Raw genomic sequence first — 22,213 nt, 5'->3', positions numbered from 1 at the left:
CAAATTCCCCACCCGAGTTTCTTGTTTTTGTGTTGCGCCGTCCATCTTAGTTGATCCTTATGTGCCCCTTTAGTTGAAAGTTGTGCTGCGTTTGTCACAAAGGTTAAAAGAAAAGATGTATATGGGTCAAAAGAAGGACTGAAAACAACGAGTTCTTGTTCAAAAAAAGGGAAAGAAAAGAAATAAAAGAGAATTGTGTTCAGCACACCACAAAGGGGTTTGGGCAGCAACAAGTTTCGGTTGGTGCAATTGGTGTTCATCTATCCACTTCCTACATCTTGTTCCTTTCTTTGAGCACCTTTTCCTTTATATTCAGCAACTTAGACTTGAGTTCTTGGATTATTATTCGGTTTTGCATTACTACATTTCAGCGCATTCCATTTACATATTACCCCACCAAGCTCCACTTAAAAGCACCATGAGCTGTTGCACCGTAGTCTCTTCACTCTTCCACTACAGATTGCAGCCCCGGTTCTTGCCCTTTCCAGGAAGAGAAAGAACTTGTTTAGCAAGTGGTGAGGGAGTGATTCCACATATATTCCACATATATATTGTCCTATTTTCCCCCTCTACTAATATGGCAGGACGTGGAGATGGTGCCGCTGTTTTAGTGGAGGAATTCCAGGAGCTGCGTACACAAATGAATGATTTGATGCAACAACTACAAACTCTCCAATTGAACATGCCTCATAGAGAACCACCACCAAATGAGGATGATGACAATGAGGATAACGAGGCACCACGTCGTGCCACTGGTCATGGACATGGTTTTGGTCATGCTCGGCGCGTTCTAGTTGGAGGTAGAGATTATGATGGTGATGATGATATGTTGTCCGACATGGATGATCATCGGCATGGTGTCCATCATGGTTATCGTGACTGCCATCATCGTCGTGATGATGATGGTTTAAGTAAAGTGAAAGTGTCTATTCCAAAATTTAACAGAAAGGAAAGTGCTGATGATTATTTTGAGTGGGAGACCAAGGTTGATCAGATCTTTGATTTCTATACTTACCCTCCTGTCAAGAAAGCAAAGCTTGCTGCAATTGAGTTCATAGGTTGTGCAATCACTTGGTGGAATCAAGTGTGTGCTGATTTCCGCCATGTTGGACATGATCGTATTACTTGGGATGACATGAAACAAGAAATGAGGCGGAGATTTGTTCCTGCCCATTATTCTCATGAGCTACATTTGAGGCTAAAACGTCTTGTCCAAGGTCATCGTAGTGTGGATGAATATTTTCAGGAAATGGAAATGTGTCTACTTTGTACCGGTATCACTGAAGATGAGGAATCAACGATGGCTCAATTTCTGGTTGGTCTTAATAAACCAATCGCAGACAAGGTGGACATGACTAATTACAACACTATGGATGAATTGCTACATTTTGCAAAAAGGGCAGAACGATAGCTTGCTGAATCTTATAAGAACCGTGCTTCATTTTTAGCTCCTCATAGTTCTACTCCATGGCGCCATTCACAGCAGCACGGGTCAGAGGTGCACACACCATCTCATGCAACTTCTCGTTCAATTTCAATGTCTGCCAAACATTTTGATTCAAGAGGCAAAGCTGTAAATTCCAATCAGTCCAGCTCCTCTGTTACAGCAGCCCAACGGAAGACAAGCAAGATTGAGTGTTTTAAGTGTGGTGGTCATGGACATAAGCAAGCTGAATGTCCCAATCGGCGTACCATTATTGCACTTGCTGATGGTTCTTATGATTCTCAAAGTGAAGAGGATGAAGAGTTTAACAATGTATTTGCATACCTAAATCTTGATACTTGTGAGTATTCAGCTGAGGATGGTACATTTGAGATAGGTCTGAATTGTTTAGCCATTCAACCTATTCCAACTTTTGCTCACAATAACATGCTACAAGATATTATTTCTCCATCTTCTGATGAGATTACTAGTGCTGATTTTGATGAGTTGCTTGCTGATTTTCCTGATTTGGAGCCTTCTACAATGAATACACCATCTCCTTCTTTGGTGGTTAGTAGAGTTCTTTCCACTCAGTTTGTTGCTGCTGAACAAGGACAACGCCATAATTTGTTTCAGTCCCGATGCAAAGTGAAAGGACAAGTGTGTTGTTTCATCATAGATGGTGGGAGCTGCAATAATATTGTTAGTGCTTTGCTTGTTGAGAAGCTTGGTTTGCAGCCACGTCGCCATCCACATCCATACCATATGCAATGGTTGAATAATTCTAGGACAGTTAAGGTTTCAGCCATGATTCGTTTGTCATTTTCCATTGGTGATTATCATGGAGAGGTTGATTGTGATATTGTCCCCATGCAAGCATGCCATTTGCTGCTTGGTCGGCCCTAGCAATTTGATGTGGATTCGGTGCATTTTGGACGGTCTAACAAATACACTTTCATTGCCAATGACAAGAAGGTGGTTCTTGTTCCATTATCTCTAGAGGAGATACATGTTTCAGATGTGGCTCGCATGAAAAGAGAGGAATCTAAAAAAAGAAAACTGAGTGAGACCCACAACACTAGTAAGGAAGATAGTTCTAAAGCATCCAGCCACATAAAGCCTCATTCCACTTTAAAACAGCCACACCAAACTAAGTGCTTATTTGTGAGCAGGAGTGATTTGAGAGGTGTGACAAACACTACAGCCCCATTCTTTGTACTGTTGTACAAGGAGGTTTTACTTTCCACTAACGATTTACCTTGCTCGCTGCCTAGTGTTGTTCTTGATTTGTTACATGACTTTGAGGATGTTTTTCCTGATGAGCTACCAGCTGGACTTCCCCCACTTCGCGGCATTGAGCATCAAATTGACTTGGTCCCTGGTGCTTCTCTTCCCAACCGTCTAGCATACCGCACAAACCTTGAAGAAACAAAGGAAATTCAGCAACAGGTAAAAGAGCTTTTGGACAAAGGGTATGTTCGTGAATCCTTATCACCATGTGCTATTCCTGTTTTGTTAGTTCCAAAGAAAGATGGTTCTTGGCGTATGTGTGTTGATTGTCGTGCTATCAATGCTATAACTGTTCGATATCGTCACCCTATTCCAAGGCTTGATGACATGTTAGATGAGCTGAGTGGTTCAACTATTTTCACCAAGATTGATTTATGTAGTGGTTATCATCAAATTTGAATGAAAATAGGTGATGAATGGAAAACAACATTTAAAATGAATTTGGTCTCTATGAATGGCTTGTGATGCCCTTTGGTTTGATGAATGCTCCTTCAACTTTTATGTGTTTGATGAATCATGTGTTAAGAGCTTTCATTGGCAAATTTGTTGTTGTTTATTTTAATGATATCCTGATCTATAGCAGATCATTTGATGAACACCTTGATCATATCTGTCAAGTTCTTGCTGTTTTGAGAGCTGACAAATTGTATGGAAACATTGCTAAATGCACATTTTGCATAGACCATGTTGTTTTTCTTGGATTTATTGTTTCTGTAGATGGAATTCAAGTTGATGAAGAAAAGATTAAAGCAATAAAGGATTGGCCTACACCTACAAATGTGAGTCAAGTTCGAAGTTTTCATGGTCTTGCAGGTTTTTACAGGTGTTTTGTTAAAGATTTTAGCACCATCGCTGCACCCCTCAACAATTTGACAAAGAAGGATGTTCCATTCTAGTGGGGTGATGAACAAGACCAAGCCTTCAATGAGCTGAAAACAAAGCTTTGTGAAGCACCGCTGCTACAACTTCCTGATTTTGGTAAGACATTTGAGATCGAATGTGATGCAAGTGGTATTGGCATAGGAGGTGTACTACTTCAAGAAGGTAAACCTATTGCCTACTTTTCTAAAAAGTTGAATGGTCCACATCTGAATTATTCTATCTATGATAAAGAGCTTTATGCCTTAGTTCGAGTTTTGGAAGTTTGGCAACATTATTTGTTACCTAAAGAATTTGTCATCCATTCTGATCATGAAGCTTTGAAATATCTAAAAAGTCAAGGCAAACTGAACCGTAGACATGCTAAATGGATTGAGTTCATTGAAACATTTCCCTATGTTGTAAAACATAAGCATGGAAAAGATAACATTGTTGCCGATGCCTTATCACAGAGATGTGGTTTGGTTACACAATTAGATACAAAAGTGCTTGGTTTGGAATCCATTAAAACACTCTATGCAGCTGATTCTGATTTTAAAGAACCTTTCTCTCATTGCATTGCTGGAAAAGGCTGTGACAAGTATTATGTGCATGATGGTTTTTTATTTCGGACTAACAAACTATGTATTCTAGCCTGCTCAATTCGTTAAGTTCTTTTGCAGGAAGCACATGCTGGTGGCTTAGCTGGTCATTTTGGCGTCAAAAAGACATTGGACATGCTCTCCGATCATTTCTTTTGGCCACATATGCGACGTGATGTCCAGCGACATGTTGCACGCTACATAATATGCTTGAAAGCTAAGTCCCGCCTTAATCCCCATGGTCTTTATACTCCATTACCAGTTCCGAATGTACCTTGGGAAGATATATCCATGGATTTTATTTTGGGGTTACCTCAGTCTTAGAGGGGGAGGGATTCTATCTTTGTTGTTGTTGACCGATTCTCTAAAATAGCACATTTTATTCCATGTCATAAGAACGACGATGCTTCACACATTGCTGGTTTGTTTTTCAGGGAGATCGTTCGTTTACATGGAGTACCAAGGACTATTGTTTCAGACCGGGATACAAAATTTCTAAGCTATTTTTGGAAGACATTATGGGCTAAACTTGGTACGAAGTTGTTATTTTCCACCACTTGTCATCCGCAAACCGATGGGCAAACTGAAGTTGTCAACCGTACCTTGTCCACCATGTTGCGTGTTGTGTTGAAAAAGAATTTGAAGCAGTGGGAAGACTGCCTTCCACATGTTAAATTTGCTTATAACAGGGCAGTCCATTCCACAATGAACTTTTGTCCATTTGAAATTGTTTATGGGTTTAAACCGCATACTCCCATGGATCTTTTGCCTTTACCATTGCAGGAACAAGTTAACATGGATGCATCAAAGAGATCAGACTTTATCAAAAAACTACATGATGAGACAAAAAAAATATTGAGAAGAAATCAACACAATATGCAAAGCAGGTCAACAAAGGCAAAAAGAAGGTTACATTCTAGCCGGGAGATCTTGTGTGGTTACATCTACGCAAGGATCGTTTTCCTCAACATCGCAAGACTAAGTTATCTCCTAGGGGTGATGGTCCATTCAAGGTTCTCCAAAATATAAATGATAATGCTTACAAAATTGAGCTGCCACCTGAATATTCCAATGTGAGTACAACATTCAATGTTAAAGACTTGCTTCCATTTGTTGGTGAGCCTGAGTCGAGGACGACTCCTTCTCAAGAGGGGGAGGCCATTGAGGACATTCCTAGCATTCACTCATCTTCAAATGAAACTCCACTTGATATAGCTGGTCCAATTACAAGAAGTAGAGCTAAACAATTGGAGAAGGAAATTCATTCTCAGGTGAACGCTAACCTTATGTTTAATAATCAGTTTATGTTGAATGAGCCTATGCTTTTGAGTTCTTGTTCCAATGTCCTTAGGAATGATGGAGTGTATGAACCAGCATGGGATGGAGATGGATTCAAGCCTCTGGACATTTGAACCAAGAAGCCTATGGTGTGCAAGAATAAAATGGTGGTTCATCACCTTTGCATGGAAATGCAACCAGAAGCTAGATGACTGATACATGGTACGAATTCCAAGCATCACCACAGATAGAATACAAGGAGTTAGATGGTGTTCTATATGTGGATGGAAGCGTCTTCAAGTCTACTTTCCAGCCCATCAAACGGCTCATTATTTGGACTTCCCAATAAAGAGTTATGCTCATTTTAGTAACTGCTATCAGAAGCTAAAAAGACACGTGAACTAGCCACGAAATCCACTGGTGCATATGCATGCTGCCATTTACTCCAAGCTGAACATCCCTATCTCTATATATATATCTTGTACTAGACAATGAAAGGTTGGATCTTGATTGGCTGGATTAAGAATACACAAACTCGTGGAGTTTTGTTTATGCGTGAGTCTTGAGAGGCTTGCAACACTTGTTCTTTCGATTCCTGAGGGAGTTGTAGAACGCCGAACTGCGGTTCACCAAGTTCATGCCTTCATGTCTATAGGGCGTGATTGCGTGGGCTATTTCATCGGTACATGGAAGGGTGATTGTCTCGGTAGTTCGTTGCGTGGATAGCCTCACGGTGCACTGCCTCTTCACCAGGTCACGCAGCAACAAGTTATCAAGTCCACGGATCCTACGAGAAGATTGGGCCACACAACTTGCTACACGCGTTGCATAGGCATGTGCTCATCAGAACCCCTCACAATCACCATGATTAGAGCTGGAGACAATCATCAACCTCTGCTCGATGATCCTCGCCGCTCTAAGCCATCTAGGTGGTGGCAACCACCAAGAATAACAAACGAAACCTGCAGCGAAGCACGAACATCAAGTGCCTCTAGATGTAATCACTCAAGCAATGCACTTAGATTCACTCTCAATCTCACAAAGATGATGAATCAATAATGGAGATGAGTGGGAGGGCTTTGGCTAAGCTCACATGGTTGCTATGTTAATGCAAATGGCCAAGAGAGAGAGAGCTTGAGCCGGCCATGGGGCTTAGATAGAGAGCCCCTATGAATAGAGCCATTGGGCTCCTACACCTAACTGTCTTCGCGCTGACTGGACACACTAGTCAAATCGACCTGACGCTCGAACTCAGCGTTCGGTCAACGAATGTTAGCCATGTGTCCTCCGTGTTTAACATCTACCACCGATCTCCAATGGTCAACTTAGCTCCTGTGCTCACGTTAATGAAGGACCGGACTCGCTGGTCCAGTGACCGATGCACCAACCTAGTGTTAGATTAGTTCAGCACTGCACATAGTCAATAGATGACTGGACACACTGACTAACCCAGCGCCCATGCATTAGGTCATTTACAGAGAGTATCTAGAGGTGAATTTAGGCGACCGAACATGTCAGATGCGCCACGATCGGACACGCCACCATGTCAGATCCTCATTACCTCAGCTCAGCGCTTACATCACCGTACATCACTACCGACCGAACGCTCAAGCGTCGTGTTAGGTCACATGTTGACCCTGCATCCGGTCACACACCGATGCTGAGCACTTCACTATCTAGAGCTGACCGGACGCACCCGGCTGAGTCCGGTCACGACGAGCTCAGCGTCCGGTCACTGTTAGACAGTGAAAACCAACTCCTCCACTTCACCAACTTCTCCACCCTTGCTCAAATATGCCAACCACCAAGTGTATCACCTTATGCAGGTGTGTTAGCATATTTTCACAAACATTTTCAAGGGTGTTAGCACTCCACTAGATCTAAATGCATATGCAATGAGTTAAATCATCTAGTGGCACTTTGATAACCATATTTCGATACGAGTTTCACCCCTCTTAATAGTATGGCTATCGATCCTAAATGTGATCACACTCGCTAAGTGTCTCGATCACCAAACCAAAAAGCTCCTATCAAGATTCACCTTTGCCATGAGCTTTTTGTTTTTCTCTTTCTTCTTTTCCAAGTCCAAGCACTTGATCATCACCATGGTCACACCATCATCATGATCTTCACCTTTGCTCCACCACTTGGAATAGTGCTACCTATCTCATGATCACTTTGATAAACTAGGTTAGCACTTAGGATTTCATCAATTCACCAAAACCAAACTAGAGCTTTTAGAGGTTCTAGTAGCGTCTATTGCTCACCACTGCCATCCGGGAGGAGACACGAGCGTTGTCCTGGCTACCTGGCGAAGGCATATCACCTTTGCCGCCTCGCCCTATGTGGCAATCAACTGCTCCTGGATGGCTAAAAAGGAGACAATAAAATGCTACAACTAAAGACACGACATCGCACAAAGTCAAAGAGCAAGATCATATCATGCCGAATGCCTTACTAGTGACGAGCGCTAGGGCCTCGGCAGTGGCAAGCTCCACCATGGCCGTTTCCCGCTTCACGGCGGTAACGGAGAGGCACAACCGATCCGCCTCCTGGGTCTCCTTGCTAAGGATAGAGGTGGCCATGTCTAGCTGCTCCACCAATGTGTGGACATCATCCGCCCCCTCCCCGTCGTCGTCGAAGGAGATAGCCGAAAGTGGGAATCGACTCTCCGGTGGTGCCACCACCGAGCTACCCTTCCCGTCCTGTCGTAGCATCGCATGAATGTGGGGATGAGCAGGGACAACCTCCGATGACTCTTCCATTGGGTGCTTCATTGCCCAATCTACCATTGGATGAGATCTGAAAGATGGGGTGTTGAGGTGGAGTGCCGGACGAAGAAGATAGAACAAGAAGATGGAACGAGTTTAGACAGGAATTATGTACTTGCTTCGAGGCCTTAGCCTCTGCTTTTATAGAAGTATGGGCGAGATAGGCACCCATTGGAGTTCCCTACGATTGCACTGAGCGAGAGCAGGAGTTAAGATGAGGCCACATCTCACACGACCTTAGTGGAGCACGCTTCTCCCAGCGGAAGTAATGGTGATAGAACGGTGTTGGAAGTTGGACGGAGAAAATTGACTCGACCTCATGGCTCGGCCCCTCTAGTGCTAACCACACAGTTTGGGGGAGATGAAATGATGCACCACTTGCCTATTTAGCTTAAGGTATGGCCCCCTATGCCTTTGCATCCAAACCACCTCTACGCTTCATCTCATGTCTGTGTAGCCAAGGCAAATACTATGACACTTAAAAACATGGAGTAACAAACATCAAAACCATTCAGTTATTATTAATTGTTTTTAAGACAAAAACTATATATAAATGACAGAGTAACTAGCATCACAACTCACAATGACTTCATGAGAAATGTTTGTGGACATCCTCTTATCCTCACCAGAAGTTGGAATTAGCATAATGCATCTCATGTTGGTGCAAACTTCTGATGAGGATAAGAGGGGACCAGGAGCGAGGCCATGGTGATGGGAGACTTGTTTGGCACATCTTGCAGGGCTTGTTTGGCAAATCTCACAATAGCTTCATGAGAAATGCTCATGGACATCCTCTTATCCTCACTAGAAGTTGGCATTAGCACAATGTGTCTCATGTTGGTGCAAACTTCTGATGAGCATAAGAGGCCGGCCAAGAGCAAGGCCATGGCAATGGTTAAGGTGTTTTCTCTAGTTTTTCTAAGGCTAAGGGAGGAAGAAGGATTGGAGTTTGCTAGAGAGGCTCCCCTTACCTTGGCTTAAATAGCTCCACCTCAAGACGCGTGCGGGGAAGGCAACAATCAAGGTCTATGACATCAGTGGCCACCCACGCGATTCACGGGTGATGGAGCGGTGAACATGATGTGGTTCAGATTCCTTGGCACATTTGATTCCCTGCCACATTTCATCCTCATCTAAAATAGGACCTAATGACGTGTACAACATATGATACAACACGACTAGGGAAGGCAACAGTCAAGGTCTGTGACATCCATAGTAACAAATATACTATGACACTTAAAAATGGAGTAGCAAGCATCACAACCATTCAGTTATTAATTGTTTTTTATGGCAAAAAAATATATAAACGACACAGTAACAAGCATCATAGACATGAGCGGGGAAGGCAATAGTCAAGGTCCGTGGCATCCACGACCACCCACGCGAGTCACGGGCAACGGAGCAGGGAAGATGACACGGACCATTTGATTCCTTGCACTTTGTGATCTAACACTAATGCAGAATCACCATATGAAATGGCAATGGGAGCTGCAATAATGACAATTTGCAAACATAGCAAACCAATTTGCAAATAAACCAAGGCAAATACTTCCACCCTAGCACCATCTCAGTGAGGTGCTTTTATCTCATGTCTGTGTAGCCAAGGCAAATACTATGACACTTCAAAAAATAGAGTAACAAGCATCACAACCATTCAGTTATTAATTGTTTTTAAGGCAAAAACTATATATAAATGACACAATAACAATCATCACAACAATTTCATTGATAACTTCAGTTACATTCCATAGTTGTACAACAACAAAGACCTATCAAGGACTACTGGTTGTGTATAATAACAAAGACCTGTCGAGTACATGTACATCCCATAGTCGAGTCTGAGATAGGCAGTGCAAGCTAAGGACGAGGCAACACCTTGCAAATCTTCCACTAGCATCTCAGTGAGGTGCTTTACCTTCCCTGCTGCTACACCTCTCATGGTTGCAAGCATGAGAGAGATAGAGGCAAGAAGAGGAGCATCTCAGTGAGCTGCTTTACCTTCCCTGCTGCACCTCTCATGGTCACGAGTGTGAGAGAGATAGAGGCATTTACCTCTCATGGTTGGGAGAGAGGCAAGAAGAGGAGGTGTGGAAGAGAAGCGCCACCATCATGGCTACTGCTCTAGAGGAAGGAGGATCGCCAGGGCACCAGGATGGTGAATCGGCAGTACAAGAAATGCGCAGGGCAAATCAAGGAAACCAAAGTGCATTCAGTACCCCTTGGCTTGCCCAAATAAGCGAACCCCTTAATCGCAAAACTTCTACTAGCACCTAGATCAAGTAGCCCCTGCTGCACCTAGATGCCGGTAGTACCTTGTGGGGGGTATGACCCTGGATACCCACAGCAGACCACATGGGCTGCGCCCTTAGGGGTGGCCTAGCCCACAAGACAAAGCCTTGTGGGGCATGACTCTGGTCGGCGCCTTCCGCAAGACATCTGGAAGATATCCCAAAGATACTACAAGATCTGTTAGGATATGTATGATCCCAAGATTCAGATAATTAGTTATTACTTTCTGGTTATCTCTTAGATCAACCACTTGTAACCCTACTCCCTGGACTATATAAGGCGGGCAGGGACCCCCTCCAAACACACGCAATATCAGACGATAGCTAATACAAACCAACAGACCACAGGAGTAGGGTATTACGTCATACTGATGGCTTAAAACTGTCTAACTCGTGTGTCTCTGTTGCCTTCTTATTCTTGATCTCACGCTCCTCTGCTGATCAATCTACCTTCGTGGGATACCCCTTGGAGGACTACCGATGATATTCTATCGATAGTTGACGCGCTAGGTAGGGGCTATGCGTGTTGTTTCCTTATCAAACAAGATGGATTTTTTCGTAGGCTCTTTGTCCCTTCCGCAGCTTGGCCAGATCTTCACGGCCGGATCTATCTCATGGGTCATCAACGCTGATAGAGTCGGAGAGCTCCTTGAGCTGGTGTAGATCATTTCTACGCTGATCACCCCCATGCCTGCAACCATAGATCCGATCTTGGAACCAGTTCTAAGGTCGCCTTCATCAATGACCCGCCACCCACTTCTTCACTACCAGAGGAGGCAGATCAACAATGATGATCTGATCGCATCCATCGATTGGGTCGGTCTGAAGCTCACCGATTGCCTCTCCATCACTAAATCGGCCCTAGACACTTTGGTTCAGCACCGACCACCCTCTGATCTAGATCTATCAGAGGCTTCTTAGAAAACTCTAGGAGTTGCAGCTCTACCCTTTAGGTTCACCAACGTCGCCGCTACTTACGAAGACGCCCTAAGGGGAAAATTCACCGACCAGGTGGGAGATGCCCATCCACTCACCGACCAGCTTGCTGTCGAGCCTCTGCCAGCCATCAACATGCTAAACATAGGCCGGTGCCCTAGAGCATCCCTCTAGACCATCCCAGAGGAAAATCCGAGCTCCGAGTCTTAGGGCTCTACGGAGACCCTCGCCAAAACCTTCACCGAGGAGCTCCTTTTCCCACCCTTTCGGGGTGGCACGATCTTCAACGTCAGCGTCGATAGCCCTCCTCAGAATGGTGAAATTGAGGAGGAACATGTTGCTCATGAGAACCAGAACGTCAACCGTGTGCAGCGCCGAGAAAATGAGGCAGCTATTGCGCAGGCCGAGGCTGCTCGAAATAATCGGCTCGACTCACAAGGAAGGCCACTTCCACTCCACCGTGACCTCGATGAAGAGTTTCTCCATGTTGATGGCCATGATGTCTTCAAGACTCCAAGCACCAATCTGGTAGTGGCCGCCAACGAGCTCGCCCGCCTCCCATAGACGCCTGAGCTTGCCAAGGTCGCCGCTATGCTTAAAGCGGCACACTATCAGGTTAATGAGATTCACAAGGATTAGAGACCTTCATGCTCCATAAGCATGATTTGTCGATCAGCTGCGTCGAGATCCAATCGCTGCCCTAGTCAAAGCCGTTTTGCCGACCAGTCACTGCCTCTCTAGGGGGAGCCGGCGGCCACCACGCCGAACACCATCGCCAACATGACTAGGAGGTCAAACAGGACGCTCAAGTGCACCTCAGCAACATTTGGGATGCACGATGGCGTATCGAGCAACATCGCTTTGGTCGCCATGAAGAAGAAGTATGCCATTGCTAGGAGTACGAGCAGGAGTATGGAAACCCAGACTCAGCTCTCTAGCAGATCAACACCGGTAACGCTGCAGCCGATGCCGACCACAACCCTGAAGGGCCTCCAGCGTTTATGAGGGCGCTCCGAACACTCCAATGGCCTCGTGGTTTCAAAATCACTGGGGTCAAGCCCTACGAGGGAAGGATGAATCCAACACAGTGGCTACAGGCTTATGCCACCACTGTCCACGTCGCCGGAGGAGACACCAGTGTCATGGCGAACTATCTCCCTATCATGCTCATGCCACCCACCATGAGCTGGTTTACTAGCCTTGCCCCGGACTCCATCAGATCCTGGGAAGAGCTAAACAAAGTCTTCACCGACAATTATATGGCTACGTGTACTTGGTCGGGCACCAAGCATGATCTCAACCGCATCAACCAGAAGCCGTTCGAGCTCCTTCACAACTACATTCGACGCTTTTTCGAGATGAGGAATTCTATTCCCAACATCACAGAAGCTGAGGTCATCACCGCCTTCACCCGAGGACTCCACCATCGTGAGCTTCACTCCAAGTTCAACTGCAAGCTGCCCAAAGGCATTGGCGAGATGATCAGTACTGCCAAACAGTATGTCGACGCTGAGGAAGCCGAGGCGCGCTTCAACGAGGATGCGAGCACCCATCGCCCACCTCACCGCTACAACGACCGCCTTGACGACCGATGCCACAATGACCACCGCTTCGATGACCACAGTTACCATCGTGATAGCGGCCGTGATCGAACAGAAGGACCCAAGCCTGGCCAAAATCGTCGCCGCCGGCCAGACCACATCATCGTCGTCATTAATCAACCTCGCGCTAAGCGCAACTATGATGAGTAGTACCAAAAGATCCTCGATGGCCCATGCCCTCTTCACAAGAATGCCAAACACAAGATGAAGAACTGCCTCGGCTTGGCTAAGGGATTTCAGGACAAAAAGCTAGAAGACGACGCCAACGATGGAGCCAGAGGCCACAGACCACCTAGGGGAAACAACAATGCCTTCTAGAACCATGACAAGGTGGTCACCACTATCTTTGGGGGCCTCGCCTCCACCAAAAGCAGAAGAGAATGGAAGCTCGCCGCATGGCGGGTGCTCTCCATCACTACGGAAGACGACACCATCAACCCTAGTTATCGCCCATGGTCCAAGGTACCCATCACCTTCAGTAGGGCCAACCAGTGGGTGGACATGCCCTACATAGGGTGTTTCCCCCTCATCCTCGATGCAACTGTCTAGAAGGTGCTTTTTAGAAAGGTGCTCATGGACGGTGGGAGCACCCTGAATCTCCTCTTCGCCGGAGCCCTAAAGGAGCTAGGCCTTGGGTTATCAGATCTCACACCCTTTGACTCCTCCTTTTGAGGTGTGGTACCTAGCAGGGTGTCCAAACCACTTGGGGAGATCACCCTACCCATACAGTTTAGCACGGCAAGCAACTACCGCGTCGAACACATCAACTTCTACGTCACCGACTTCAACACCGCCTACCACACCATACTTGGTTGGCCAGCTCTAGCCAAGTTCATGGTTGTACCACACTACGAGTATCTAGTGCTAAAGATGCCTTCGCCTGCAGGAGTTTTGGCCCTACGAGCCAACCTCTCCATCGCCTATGCCTGCGAGACAAAGAGTCTCGCTCTCGCCAAAGCCACCGACCTCTCCATCTAGATGGCCAGCGTGGTCACCGAAGCCAAGACATTGCCCGCTGATGACATGGAGATCCCAGAGCTGGAGCCTCCCCGTGCCTCCGCCAAGTTCAAGGAAATAAAGGAGGTCGGCTTCGGCCTCGATGACCCTTCCAAGACCGTGAAGATTGGGGCTCACCTTGACCCCAAATAGGAAGGCGCCCTCGTCTCCTTCCTACATGCCAATGCTGACATGTTTGCTTAGAAACCTATAGACATGCTGGGGGTACCATGGGAGAAGATCGAGCACTCCTTGAATGTCTCACCGACCACCAAACCGATCAAGCAGAAACTCCGCCGATTCATGCCAGACAAGAAGGAGGCTATTAGGGTAGAAATAAAATGGCTCTTAGCTGTCGGATTTATAAAAGAAGTGTATCATCCTGAGTGGTTAGCAAACCCTATTCTCGTTCAAAAAAAGAACAAGGAATAGAGAATGTGCGTTGATTACACTGATCTTAACAAACACTGCCCTAAAGACCCCTTTGGTTTGCCTCAGATAGACGAAGTTGTAGACTCCACCGCCAGCTATGAACTACTCTCCATCCTTGATTGTTACTCCGGCTATCACTAGATCTCCCTCAAGGAAGAAGACTAGATCAAGACGTCGTTCATCACAACCTTCAGTGCATACTGCTACACCACCATGTCCTTTGAACTCAAGAACACCGGGGCGACCTATCAAAGGGCCATTTAGATGTGCCTCGATCAATAGATCGAACGCAACGTCGAGGCTTACATCGATGATATGGTCATCAAGTCTAGGATCGCCAACAATCTTATTGCCGACCTCGAAGAAACATTCGCCAACCTAAAAAAGTACCGATCGAAGTTGAACCCTTCAAAGTGCATCTTTGGAGTTCCATCCAGTATACTGCTGTGCTACATTGTCAGCGCTCATGGCATTGAACCCAACCCTAACAAGGTCTCTGCCATCACCAACATGAAACAACCAACATGCGTCAAGGATATATAGAAACTTATAGGCTGCATGGCTGCTTTAAGTCGCTTCATATCGCGCATCGACGAAAAAGGGCTACCGTACTTCAAACTCCTCAAGGCTTCCAAGCGCTTTTACTGGTCAGAAGAGGCAGATATAGCTTTTGAGTAGCTCAAGGTGTTCTTAACAAAGCCTCCAATCATGACGGTGCCACGGCCAGATGAAACTCTCCTGATCTACATCGCCGCTACTTCCCGCATCGTCAGCACAGCCATCATGGTCGAACGCGAGGAGGTCGGGCATGCCTATAAGGTGCAATGTCTAGTATACTTCATCAGTGAGGTCCTTAACGAGCCCAAAACTCGTAATCCTTAGGTCCAAAAGCTGCTATATGCCATCTTGATTACATCACGTAAGCTCTGCCACTACTTCGAGTATTACAAGGTCGCCATGGTCTCCGAGTTCCCTCTAGGGGACATCCTCCATACCAAAGAGGCCAACAACCATATCATCAAGTGGGCTATTGAGCTCGGCACTTACTCCATTGAATTCAGAAGCAGGCCTACGATCAAGTCTCAGGCGCTTACTGATTTCATCGCTGAGTGGACCGAGATCCAAGAGCCCATCGCCGCCACTTGCCCCAAGCACTAGGTGATGTACTTCAATGGTGCCCTTAACATCAATGGTGCTGGTGCGGACATTCTGTTCATTACGCCAACAAAGGATAAGCTTCGATACGTTCTGCGGTTACACTTTTTGGCCTCCAACAACGCCGCCGAATGTGAAGCATGTCTCCACGGACTCCGTATAGCCATTGAGCTCGGTGTCAAATGCCTCATGGTATATGGGGACTCCGTGCTGGTCATCAACCAGCCTAACAAAAACTGGTCTTGCTCCAACGAGAAGATGGATGCATATTGTGCCGAAGTCAGGAAACTTGAAGGAAAATTCTACGGCATCGAGTACCACTGACCATTTATCCAAGTTGGGCTCTTCTCGCGCCGTGAGTCTGCCGGGGGTCTTCATTCAAGATCTCCTAGCGCCATCCATTGTTGTTGACCACCACCAATGTTTCCAACTCAGTAACCTTGTCGGTTAGCATGGAAATTTATTTGTCCAATCTCTCCATGCTATTGCCAATGTTGAGTTCAATGAGTGCGTCAGTGACGGCCTTCCTGACGGCCTCATTCATCCTTTTTTGGGCATCCTCTACAACAACTTGTAGTTGCTCTTGGCTAACACACTCGCTGAAACCCAAAAATAGCAAGTGGAAGCGTCTTACCAAGCTCTTACAAAGCATGTTATCTCCAGTTTCCAATAGCTTGTTATCTCTAATCTGATCACCTCTTGCCATTGTAAACACAAAAACAGGAACGAACGGTGAAAGTTATCCCTACCAAATGACTACGTGGTTATAGTGGTGTCACTTTTTATAGCAAGTGGAAGCGTCTTACCAAGCTCTTACAAAGTTCTTACCAACGCAAGCAGTGGGCGGTACAACCGACGGCTGGTTTGTGATACCTATGAGGTAGTGGTACTGAGATTGCAAGGCCCTTTTTTTGTACTGATCTAAAGAGTTTGTGGAGCTTGGAAGGCATACAAAGAGTAATATGTATATCTGGCACACAAGTCAGTAATAGAAAGTAATGTTGAATTATAGTCCAAAGTACTTGTTCTTGTTGCTAGTCTAAAATGTTCGAAGTACTAGATGTGTGATAAAAGTATGGTAGATAGCAAGATGACAGGTGTGTGAAAAATAAGTATGATGGATGGAAACAGTAACACAAACAAGGAACCAGACAGCACACGCAAACACAACTCACTTTGGTCTTCTCTATGTGCTCCTCTAGATATTGTTCCTCTTTCACCCCTCTTTTTTTCTATTTTTTGGGCTGTCGTTGTTTTTTTGGAAAATTTTGACTTTTTTATTTTTTTTTTGATATTTTCCTTTACTTAGGAGCACAAAAGAAGTAACCACAAAAAATATGAGCTTAAACAAGTGAAAGACGTGGCCTGTGGAATTTCTAGAAGACGTGCTCGAAATCGACAAAAACCTTGTGACCACGAAAACAGGATCTTGTGACCACTTTTTGACCAAAATAAAAATCTCAGACCCCAATAAGGCAATGGATGGACAGATCCAAAAAAAATTTCTGATCAATTTGCATATATGGAACGTCGAAAACGGAGTTCGTATGCGAAAACTAGACCAGTTTTAAGAATTGGCTCCGAATTAGAGGACAAAACGGGAACAATGTGTGCAAAATTGGTCACAGCAGCCAAGATTTGATGGAAATGATGGGAAAAACACATGAACTGGACTCTAACACAATGTAACTAGCAACAAGACCTCGACTAGGACACAAACTCAACACAACGGACTTTGAAACTAAAATATGCAAAGGCTATGGCGCGGAAGGTTCTAGGACAGGAAAAACAAGTATGGCTCTAGACTATGGGACGAATGCAAAACACTCAAACTAGGGAATAAAAGTGAACCTGATGGTATACCTTAGCTCTAATTATCACTTAATGGAGACGGGGATCCCGATCTTCCGTCAGGTGATGGTAACTATCGTTGTGGCGGAGAATGACACACCGATCCGGCTTTAGATCGAAAGATCGAACCCTACAATCTTAGCACCATAGATCCTCTGGTTATCAACCAAGTCACGGACCAAGTTGACCTCGCCAAGAAGGCTAATCCCTACCTGTGCAATGAAGAACACAAGCAAGAACAAGAAAGATCGCAACCAAAATGCAGATGAATGGTTAAACTCATGAAGTTGGTGTCTCACAAACCGATGAACGGCGAAACTGTTCTTGACAGATTAATCTAAGCAAAACCCAAACCCTAATGGAGGGGCGGCGGCTGTTTATGAAGACTCTAGGGTCGTGCAAGACCCCTGGATGTGCCCCTAATGGGCCCAAACTCGATACATGGTCCAACGGACCAAAAGACGGTGTCGCAGCACCCTGACAGATTCTGGACGCTGACTTGTTTCGACGATTTCCATTGATTCCGAACAGCTTTTGATGTGAAACCACTTGGATTGGCTTCCTTATCAAATTAGCTTTCCATCCATATGTGGATCATCAAAAATAAAGTCTGGATGCGTCGTGGGTGACTAGTTTAAGGCAGACTGGTCCTGGAGGCCGAGGCAGACTCGAATTCTTGTTGGACTAGGCCTCCGGCTTGTGTTGGACGTCCTTGCTGGTCATCATCACCTCCACCACTTCCTCTAAGTCCTTCATGACCCTCTCCAATGTTCCTAAGCAAGATAACATCATTAAGTAGTAGTCTATTCTCAAAAGTATGAAAAGTATCGCTTAAGAACGAGCTCACCTCTAAATTGAGTTGTCGTTTTTGAGCCCGGGTCATTGGACCTTGTATGACGGTTGAAGGATCAGCGGGTACCTCTAAAGAAGTGATGTCCCCATCATCCTCCCCCTCTTAAATTGGAGTCGTCCTCGACTCAAGCTCATCTTCTTCTCCCAAATAAGGTTTCAAATTTGCAATGTTAAAGGTGGGACTAACCCCGAACTCGGGTGGCAATTCAAGTTTGTAGGCATTATCATTTATTTTCTCAATGATCTTATAAGGACCAGTTGCTCTTGGCATTAATTTAGACTTACGTAGCTCATAAAATCTATCTTTTCTTAAATGTAACCAAACCAAATCACCCGGTACAAGTTTAATCTCTTTTCTACCTTTACTACCAGCAATTCTATACTTTTCATTCATGCTTTCAATATTTGCTTTAGTTGTTTCATGCAACTTATGAATAAAATCAGCACGCTCTCTAGCATCACTATGTATTCTCTCAGTGGTAGGTAAAGGCAAAAGATCAATAGGAGCATGGGGGTTAAAACCATACACTACCTGAAAAGGACTTACCTTGGTGGTAGAATGTTCCGCCCTGTTATATGCAAACTCCACATGCGGCAAACACTCTTCCCACATCTTCAATTTGAGCTTCAAAATGGCTCTCAACATGGTGGACAATGTTCGATTCATAACCTTAGTTTGCCCATCAGTTTGGGGATGACATGTTATAGAAAACAGCAGCTTGGTCCCCAATTTATTCCACAACGTGCGCAAAAAATGACTCAAGAATTTTGCATCGCGATCTGAAACAATAGTAGAAGGCATACCATGCAAGCAAACAATTTCTTGAAAGAAAAGGTCAGCAATATGAACATCATCATCGCTCTTATGACAAGGAATAAAATGTGTCATCTTAGAAAAACGATCAACCATGACAAAAATACTATCCCTCCCCCTCTTAGTCCTTGGCAATCCCAACACAAAATCCATAGATATATCTACCCAAGGAGTAGAAGGAACAGGAAGAGGCATATACAAACCATGTGGATTCAACCGCGACTTAGCTTTTTGATATGTGGCACACCGAGCCACATACCGCTCTACATCTCGCCTCATCCTTAGCCAAAAGAAGTGTGTGGACAACACCTCCTCTGTCTTCTTGGCATCAAAATGTCCCATCAATCTGCCTCCATATGCCTCCTGCAACAACAAAAGATGAACAAAACCAACTGGAATGCATAGGCAGTTAGCTCTAAATAAAAATCCATCACTGATCATAAACTTATTCCATGTGTCCCTCTCTACAATTAAGCAACACATCCTTAAAATCAGGATCAAGCGCATATTGTTCTTTAATGGATTGAAGACCAAAAATCTGACAATCAAGTTGGGACAGCAATGTATATCTTCTAAACAAAGCATCAGCAATCACATTATCCTTCCCTTTCTTGTGTTTGATAATATAGGGAAAAGATTCAAAAAATTCAACCCATTTAGCATGCCTACGATTCAGATTATTTTGAGAGCGAAGATACTTAAGCGATTCATGATCAGAATGAATAACAAATTCTTTAAGCCACAAATAATGACGCCACATCTCCAAAGAACGAACAAGTGCATACAATTCTTTATCATACGTGGAATAATTAAGAACAGGACCATGCAATTTTTCGCTAAAGTAAGCAACTGGTTTACCATCTTGCATCAAAATACCACCAATGCCAACTCCACTAGCATCACATTCTAGCTCAAAAGTCTTACCAAAATTTGGAAGTTACAGCAATGGTGTGTGTGTAAGCTTGTCCTTCAAAGTGTCAAAGGACTCCTCTTGTGCCTCTCCCCAATGAAACACCACTCCTTTCTTCGTCAACTCATGCAATAGGGCAGCAATGGTGCTGAAATCTTTGACGAAGCGGTGGTAGAATCCTGCAAGACCAAGAAAACTCCTCACCTGTGTGACAGTTTGGGGAACCGGCCAGCTCTTTATGGCTTCAATTTTCATCTCGTCCACCTCAATTCCCTGTGGAGTTACAACATAGCGAAGAAAAGAAACTCGATCCGTGCAAAAGATGCACTTCTCAAGGTTACCAAATAAACGTGCATCACGTAAAGCATTAAAAACAGCACGTAAGTGATCCATATGTTCATCAAAAGACTTGCTGTAAATCAATATATCATCAAAGTAAACTACCACAAAATATCCAATAAAAGCTCTTAAAACCTCATTCATTAAGCACATGAAAGTGCTAGGTGCATTTGTCAAACCAAAAGGCATTACTAACCACTCATACAACCCAAATTTGGTTTTAAACGCAGTTTTCCATTCATCTCCAAGTTTCATTCTAATTTGGTGGTAGCCACTTCGCAAGTTAGTCTTAGTGAAAATTATAGAACCACACAACTCATCTAACATGTCGTCTAGCCTAGGAATAGGATGACGATACCAAATGGTAATATTATTGATGGCTCTACAATCAACACACATACGCCAAGTTCCATCTTTCTTAGAAACCAAAAGTACAGAAACGGCACAAGGACTAAGGCTTTCACGTACATACCCGTGGTCCAAAAGATCTTGGACTTGCCGCTGAATTTCCTTAGTCTCCTCAGGATTGGTTCGATAGGCAGCTCGGTTGGGCAAGGTTGCTCCCAGAATCAAATCGATTTGATGCTCTATCCCTCTCATAGGTGGCAATCCCGGGGGTATCTCAGCTAGAAAAATGTCCTCATACTCCTACAAAAGGTTAGTGACAGTAGGAGGTACTGAGCTAACAATATCATCAAGTGAAAACATAGCTCGTTTGCATACCAAAGCATAGCAAATACCATCATCAAAAATTTCAGTAAAGTCACATTTTGTTGCAAGCATAACACCACCCTTCAATTTAATCCCCTCAGCCTTAGAAATAGATGTAGACTTATCCTTTTTAGGTGGGAAAATAGAATTAGCAACTTGCTGATTTTCAGATTGAACATCATTGAAACTAGCAGCGCGTTCTCTATCAGCTTGTACAATTTGAGCAGGGGTCAAAGGTACCAAAGTAATTTTTTTCCTTTATGCACAAAAGTGTATTTATTACTTCTACCATGGTGTGTAGCATCATTATCATGTCCCCAAGGATGACCCAATAAGAATGAACAAGCTTGCATAGGTACCACATCACAATCAATAGAATCAGTATAAGAACCAATGGAAAATGAAACTCTACAAGTTTGTGTTATCTTTGCTTTACTAGAATCATTTAGCCACTGAATATGGTATGGACGTGGGTGTGGGCGTGTGGTCAAGCCAAGCTTCTTGACCAAATTAGAACTCACCAAATTGTTGCAGCTACCTCCATCAATAATGACACGTGCTCGACGGTCGCTGATGATGAAGAAAATCTGGAACAAGTTATGGCGTTGTAGCTTCTCAGGTTGCTGGACTTGTGAGCTGAGCACCCACTGTACAATAATGCTCCTATAGGATGCCGTGGCCTCGTCACCAAGGACTTCGCCGTCCTCCTCATCTGCATCTTGGTCTTCTTCATCCTCAATGTCAGAGGTGTTGATGTAACCATCTTCTGTAGTAATATATGCCCACTGACTTAGGCAGTCCTTCTGCACACGGCCAGTGCCATGGCAGTGGTGGCACTGAATACCTGAAGTGCGTCTCGTCGATGCAATGGATGAGGAACTCTTGGTAGGCACCTACAAAGAATTTTTACCTAAATCTGAAGGTCGTGCGGGAGGTGCCTTAGGTGTAGCGAAAACTCTAGAGGCTATTGGTCGCTTGCTCGCTGGTGGAGGCATCCGAAAAGTGGTTGGCTTGGTCAGCCCCGAAGATGGTGCTGAGCGTGGCATGTATGTGGTGCTGACCTTGCTCTTGCTCTATTGTTCACGCCCCTGCAATTCCTTTTCTGT

The 22,213-nt window shown here is 44.8% G+C and overlaps 1 protein-coding gene across 1 annotated transcript; it reads left to right on the top strand.

Annotated features, from left to right (window-relative positions):
- The first annotated feature begins 577 nt into the window (after positions 1 to 577).
- LOC136460891 (uncharacterized) lies at positions 578 to 4,276 on the top strand. The gene is made up of 7 exons (XM_066460427.1): positions 578 to 1,274; positions 1,449 to 2,016; positions 2,698 to 2,895; positions 3,297 to 3,492; positions 3,610 to 3,757; positions 3,842 to 4,172; positions 4,255 to 4,276. The coding sequence occupies exons 1-7, from the start codon at positions 578 to 580 to the stop codon at positions 4,274 to 4,276; spliced, it is 2,160 nt and encodes a 719-aa protein (XP_066316524.1).
- Positions 4,277 to 22,213: the final 17,937 nt, after the last annotated feature.

The sequence above is a fragment of the Miscanthus floridulus genome, chromosome 1, assembly GCF_019320115.1.
Source record: "Miscanthus floridulus cultivar M001 chromosome 1, ASM1932011v1, whole genome shotgun sequence".
NCBI classification, from domain to species: Eukaryota; Viridiplantae; Streptophyta; class Magnoliopsida; order Poales; family Poaceae; genus Miscanthus; species Miscanthus floridulus.
The sequence above is the reverse complement of the archived record's forward strand: the minus strand, read 5'-3'. Positions and strand labels throughout refer to the sequence as shown.

Coding starts and splice junctions, on each gene's coding strand:
- LOC136460891 (XM_066460427.1), top strand. CDS start 578: ATGGCAGGACGTGGAGATGGTGCCGCTGTTTTAGTGGAGGAATTCCAG. Junction 1,275..1,448: donor AATGTGTCTACTTTGTACCG/GTATCACTGAAG, acceptor CTTCATTTTTAG/CTCCTCATAGTTCTACTCCA. Junction 3,493..3,609: donor ATTGGCCTACACCTACAAAT/GTGAGTCAAGTT, acceptor GTTCCATTCTAG/TGGGGTGATGAACAAGACCA.